Genomic DNA, 6307 nt, shown 5'->3' with positions numbered 1-6307 from the left:
CTTTGACCTCATGGCCGCAGGCCCGGTAGGGACGGCGGCGGGGATGGGGGCGGGGGCGGGCTGGGGCACGGGGATCATGTTTGGGGCGCGCTCGCGTGGCCTCTGTGCGATGGCCTGTGCGGCGGCGCGGGAAAACTGGCTGTAAGGGTCGCGGGGCGGGTCGGGCTTCTTGATCGAGACGGAGAGGACGCGACCGTCTGCGAGGGCGCCGTGGAACTTTTCGACGGCGAGGTCGGCCTCGTGGCGGTGCTCAAAGGCGACCTCGTACGACACCGAGGGGTGGTTGGCACCGGGCGGGTTGCGGGTCTAGAGACGGGGGACGGTGGTGGTGATGGCGGCAGCGGCGATGAAGAGGCAGGCGAGCGTGAGTCAGCATCTCCGAGGTGCGGCGGTTGCGGAAATGCTAGCTCTACGGGCCGAGCGTGGCCGCGGTCAAGGCCGAGGTCGGGCCCACTCACCTTTACGTCGGTGACGCGTCCAAAGGAGCCAAAGGTGAGCTGCGATGGCGGTGGCAGAGGAGAGGGGCAGGTGAGTTACGGGTTGCGGGCGAGATGGGCGTCAGTGGCGTGTGCGTCGCCGGGTCGTGCCAAGGGGCCGAGGCCATGGCCAGGGACGATGGCGCGCGGGCCTCACCTCGATGTCCTCTGCCGAGGTTCCGATGGCGAGGTTGGAGACGACGACCCAGGTGGGACCGCTGGATCCTTTGATGTTGAGCTGGGGAGGCGGGTAGGACATGCCGGTGGTGGCGTACTGGGCCGGTTCTTGCGGGTCGAGCAGCTCCTGGTCGTACCTGGCCCTGGCGGCGGGGCGCTGGCAGGGGAAAGAAAGGGACGAGCAAGGATGGGGTGAGCGAAGCGGCTCGAAAGGGGAGGATGAAGCGACGGTGCTGTCGCTGCTGCTGCTACCGCTTGCACGCCGGGCTCACCTGTTTTGCGTCCCTGGCGTAAGGGTCGCTGCGACGGGGAGCGTTTTGGGCAGCCTTTGCGCCTGCGCCCCTCCTCGACGACCTGCGGGGAGCGTCTCGCATCTCGACGTCCATTGCGCGAGTAGTGTCTATGTTGGATGCGAAGTTGCAAGGAGATGGGGCGGGCGAGGGCTGCTGCGATCCGGGTTCGTGAAAGCGATGGCGGTGGTGATGGTGGTAGAAAAGGGACGGGCAACGATGGTCGTGATGCGAGGCGTCAGTCGAGAGTGTGGCGATGGTGGGCGGTGTGGAGGCGAATGCCAGCGTCGGGGCGCAGCAAACGGCGCAGCCACAGACGACGTTCCACCCGCCTGGCTCGCTCCCTGCGCGCCAGTCGAACCTCTCTCTCGCCCGACAAAGGGCCGCCACCCGCCCATCCTCGCCTGTCCGCTCTCGCTTGCAAGCGCGTCGTGCAGCCCACCCAACACCTCCTACCGCGCGCCCAACCACGCCGTCGCAGGCCGTGGCTCCATCGAGCAGGTCGAGCGATCGCAAGCCCAGACACGGCAGACGGCAGACTGTGGCCATGCAAGGCGGCTGTCTCGTGGGCCAACGACGGGGCGACCCGTGGATCGCACGACAATTAGCGGCGGCCAGCCTTGAGGCAGGCAGGCAACCCTGGCCTGGCCTGGCCCTGCCCTGCCTGCCCACGCCTGTCGCCCGCCTGTCGCCCGCCCGACGAGGCCTGCCCGTGGGGCTTCCAATTTCGACGCGGCGCGCTTTTGGCCTGTCGCCTGCCCGTCGGTCGGTCGGTGGTCGCGATCCAACTTCGACAGCGGCCTTTGTCGACCCTGCCTTCCTCGTCCTCCCCGTCCTCCCCGTCCTCCTCGTCCTCCCCGTCCTCCCCGTCCTCCTCGTCCTCCCCGTCCTCCTCGTCCTCCCCGTCCTCCCCGTCCTCCTCGTCCTCCCCGTCCTCTCCTAATCCTCGTGATCCTCGCTCTATCCCTCGATTCCTCCTCCTCGCCGCTTTTGACGGCCCCACATTTCCAACACCTCACCAACATCCTATCGCGCCTGCTAAGACCACGCCCGCCGCGGCTACCTGGATCCACGCCTCATCCGCCAGCTTTCGTCAATCCACCGGAGCGATACCAGCACCTCTTGTACCTACACGCCATCCTACACGGGCCCATCACTTGCTTCTGCGCCGCACACACCTCCTTGTTTACCGCCAGCCACGCGTACCGCGTCCTGAAACAAAGACGGCAACGCGTCCCTCGTCGTCCTCCTGCGCGGACCCCCATCCTCGCCTCACATCCTCGCCTCACATCCTCGCCTCACATCCTCGCCTCACCATGACGGCCGCCAACCAAGCTTCCACCTCGGCCGCCTCCGACCTCCCGCAATGGGGCAGAGGTGAGTCGTCGCTCACCACCGTCCACTCGCCCTCACACCACCTTGCGCGCCCCTCGCCCCTTCGCTGACCCTTTCATCGGCTCTGCCCGCCCTCGCCTGCCTCGTCCCCCTTCCGCTCACTCCCTGCACGCGCCCCCCGCTCTCCCAGTCCTCATAGCCGGCGGCACCGACTGGCCCAACCTCGGACGCAAGGCGAGCAAGTCTGGCCCCCCACAGACCGTCAACCCGGAACAGTGAGCAGCGCACCTTTGCCACGGCCTCAGGCCACCCGCTGCCTCTCTCTTCCTAACCCCATCCTGACCACCGCGTCGCATCGTCGCCCTTGCCTACCCGCCTGCCCATCTATATTCCCTGTCGCGCCCCCTCTCGGCCTCGCATCGTCACCCTTGCCTACCTGCCTACCCATCTATCTACCTCCCGCGTCGCATTTACTCGCCACTCGCACCTCGTCACACGCTCCTCGCCCCTCGCCACTCGCTCCTCGCTCCTCGCCCCTCGCTCCTCGCTCCTCGCCCCTCGCCCCTTGCCCCTCGCCACTCGCTCCTCGCCCCTCGCCACTCGCCCCTCGCTCCTCGCCCCCCGCCCTCGCCCCTCGCCACTCGCCACTCGCCACTCGCCTCTCGCCCCTCGCCACTCGCCCGCCCCGCCCAGGCCCGACCTGCAGGGCCCCCACATCCTCCGCTCCGTCAGCAACGTGCGCATGTCGCGCGTTCACACCTCGCACTCGTCCTGCCACGCCGTCCTCGTCTCGGTCGACGGCGACGCCTACATCATCGGCAGAAACGAGCAGGGCCAGTGCGGCCTCTCGACCAAGAACCTGCCCAACCAGCCCAGCGGCCCCGCCATCTGGGACACTGTCAAGCTCGGACGCGCCACCCACTTTGCACCGCCCCTCCCCGCCGACCAAAAGGGGGACATCGTCTACGCCGCCACGGGACGCAGCCACACGATCCTCGTCACCGCAGCCGGTAGCGTCTACGCCACCGGCCTCAACTCGAGCGGACAGTGCGGCCTGCCCCTCCAGAACATCGTCGAGGGCTTCCAGAAGATCGAGACCGCCCCCTTTATCCGCGAAAAGGACCCCGTCGTCGCCGCCTCGTGCGGCGTCACCTTTAGCATGCTCCTCACCGCCTCGGGCAAGGTCTACGCCATGGGCTCGTCGGAAAAGGGCCAGCTCGGCAACGGCCGCACCGGCGAGCACTTCATCAGCGGCACCAAGCTCGCCTTTGACACGTTCGACGAGCCCTTCCTTGTCAAGGCGCTCGCCGACAAAAAGATCCTCGAGCTCCACTGCGGCCAGCAGCACACCATCGCAAGGGACGACAACGGCTACGTCTATACGTGGGGCTTTGGCGGCTACGGCCGCCTCGGCCTCGGCACCCAGCAGGACCAGCTGGCACCCACCCTGGTGCCCCAGTTTGCGCGCGAAAACACCCTCACCCGCGCCACGCACATCTACGCCGGGCCCACCAACAGCGCCGTCATCGATGGCCAGCGGATGTTTTGGCTCGCGGGCAAGTGGAAAAACTCGGGCGAGGGCTCGGCGGGCCAGGGCTTTATGACGTTCAAGTACCTGCCGGACCTCATGGGCTGCAAGATCCGCAACGCCGGCCTCGGCGGCGTCACCCTCTTTTGCACCGCCGACGAGGACCCGAGCGTGCGCGGCGACCACGACGCCACCATGAACGTCTGCTGGGGCCAGAATGCCCACCACGGCGAGCTCGGCCTGGGCGAGGGCAAGCCAAGGAGCGCCGTCAAGCCCATGCGCTGCGAGACGCTCGACGGCCTCTCGATCCTCGACATTGGCGCCGGCCAGAGCACGACCTATTGTGAGCCGTCCCCTCGGCTTGCCTCTGCCACGTAGACCCGACCACGCCGCTGACTGAGGACCGACATCCTTGCCTTCCTGCCCCTCTTTGTTCCCTGTCACCCTTGCCCTGCGGACCGCAGACATTGCACGCAACCTGGGGCCGACGTACGCCGAGCTGGCGCGCTTCCCCGAGGTGGTGCCGTCGTCGGACGCCTGCGTCGTGTGCAACAGCGACGCCAGCAGCGACGAAAACGCGCTCCTCGAGTGCGAAAAGTGCGAGAACCCGTGGCACCTCCAGTGCCTCGACCCGCGCCTCTCCGAGGTGCCCGAGGGCGAGTGGCACTGTCCGCGCTGCGTCGTCGAGGGCCTCGGACGCGCCGCCACCGCCAAGGCATCGACCACGGCGACATCGGCACCACCAAAGAACGGAACAAAGCGGTCGGCCCCAGCGGCCGACGAGCCGGCAGCAGCCACCGGCGACGGACAGCAGGAGGGCGACGACGAGACGGCGGCGGCAACGGCTGGAATGACGAGGAAGGGCAGCAGGAGTGCGCCCAAGCGGAGACGGGCGTGAGGCCGCTCGCGGAGAGAACGACGACGAAGCTGGAAACTGCGGAGGAACGAGGAGGAGACCGAAGAATTGACAAGGCACCGAAAGGACGAGGGAAGGAAGGAAGGATCGAGACGAGCCTGGCCTCGCCTTCCCCGTCCCCATTCCGCGCGCGCCATGCCCGTAACGTAACGCTGTATTCTGCCCCGCCCCTGCCCCTGGCCCCTGCCCTGTCCTTATTCATCCTGACCGGTTAATTTTGGGATTCTCTGCCTTGCTGCTGCACACACTGGATCTGTGAGAACCTTGACACAAGCCCTACGTATGGCAGATGCCTGCCAGCCTCTGCTGGTTGTTCAGCAGCAGCCAGACCCCACTTTTGCACAACCAAGCAAGCAGACCATCCCAAGCAATACACAGGTGCCTGAAGGCCCTACACCACCAACCTCCTGGCATCTCCCTGTGCAGGTTGGGAGGTAGGAATCCTCCCATCTGCTAGCACCTTTGCCCTAACCACTGTTGTGATACACAAAACAAATCTGGGGAGCCCTTGTAACCCTAACCCTGGGTTACATAGGGCTTCCTTTGTGAGTTATGGGGATGTCTTGGTACCGTTGGAAAGGTCTTTCCAAATCCCGCATGTAAAAAAAATTTATCCGGGAATCGGGCGCGCGGTTGCGGAGAAATTCAGGAAAACGTGCGGAAAAGTGCAACTTTTACTATGATCCGTCCGCGGGTATCGATAACCCAGGACCTGCAATGCATGGAGGCTGTAGATGGGCCCAGATGAGTGGGCTGTGCAAGGGGAGGGCGGGTCACCATTGCCGGTTTGGGCTCTGTCGCCATCAGAAGGGGGGCCTGCTTTGGGGGGCCCCCCGAAGGGTTTGGGGAGGGTCAGGGAGGGGGAGGTGCGGCTCCTGAACGGTCGGGGGGTGTTCGGGGCGCCACGTGGCAGAAAAGTTTGGATGTCGGGAGCGCGGGGAGGCGGCAGGAGTTGGGACACGGCTGCAGGGCCAGGCTCGGGTAAGGCACGTGATTCCCGAGGGCCCCGAGGCACGCCCGAAGAGATGGAGGAGTCCCACGACAGCCCGAAGCTTCGGGGAGAGGCCCCACCCTTCGGGAGCTTTCCCAAAGGACTCCAGCAGGGACCTCCGAGGGACCGCCACCCCAAAGAGACCAAGACAAAAAGCATATAAAGAGGCCCAAAAATGTGAGGGAAATCCGCCACTTAGTCCCCCCAGCCATTCACCATGCCGCCCTGAAAGACCACCCCGAAGGCCACCCGAAGGAGCACCAGGCTTCGGGCCAAGAGCACCACGCGCCCAGAGGCCAAAAAGACCCGCCCCACCGCCAGACCGAAGCCCCGACCCCCTCCAAAGAAGCGCGCACCGGCTCCAAAGCCTCGGTCATCCGCCCCAAAGCCTTTGGGTCCGCCCCGAAGCCAGCCGTACGTGCTTGTCCCGGCTCCGAGCTCCCCGTTCATCCCTGCCCTGCCCCAAAGCACTCCATCCGTTCCCGTGCGGACTGTCCGCTTTGCCGAAGCGCCCAAAGTCTTTGAACTCCCCGAGGTTGCGTCGGGAGCTGCCGAGGCCCAGCAGCCAGCCCCTGAAGAACTGACCTTTGGGTT

General features: G+C 66.1%; 2 protein-coding genes across 2 annotated transcripts in view; one reads left to right on the top strand and one right to left on the bottom strand.

The window, feature by feature from the left end:
* PFL1_05633 (uncharacterized protein) overlaps positions 1 to 1039 on the bottom strand; it is a gene marked incomplete at both ends in the record, with an annotated part of 2145 nt that extends 1106 nt beyond the window's left edge. The window contains 4 exons of the mRNA XM_007883169.1: positions 70 to 306; positions 459 to 497; positions 634 to 810; positions 926 to 1039. Coding sequence (XP_007881360.1) covers positions 70 to 306; positions 459 to 497; positions 634 to 810; positions 926 to 1039 — 567 coding nt within the window. The remainder of the gene's footprint in view (positions 1 to 69; positions 307 to 458; positions 498 to 633; positions 811 to 925) is intronic.
* Positions 1040 to 2259: 1220 nt separating this feature from the next.
* PFL1_05632 (uncharacterized protein) lies at positions 2260 to 4704 on the top strand (the record flags this gene model as incomplete). The annotated part of the gene is made up of 4 exons (XM_007883168.1): positions 2260 to 2320; positions 2469 to 2553; positions 2972 to 4149; positions 4271 to 4704. 4 exons carry the CDS (start codon positions 2260 to 2262, stop codon positions 4702 to 4704), a joined length of 1758 nt encoding a protein of 585 aa, XP_007881359.1.
* Between the last annotated feature and the right edge of the window lie 1603 nt (positions 4705 to 6307).

The sequence above is a fragment of the Pseudozyma flocculosa genome (assembly GCF_000417875.1).
Source record: "Pseudozyma flocculosa PF-1 unplaced genomic scaffold scaffold00021, whole genome shotgun sequence".
Taxonomy (NCBI): Eukaryota; Fungi; Basidiomycota; class Ustilaginomycetes; order Ustilaginales; family Ustilaginaceae; genus Pseudozyma; species Pseudozyma flocculosa.
This window is presented reverse-complemented; position numbering and strand designations above follow the sequence as displayed.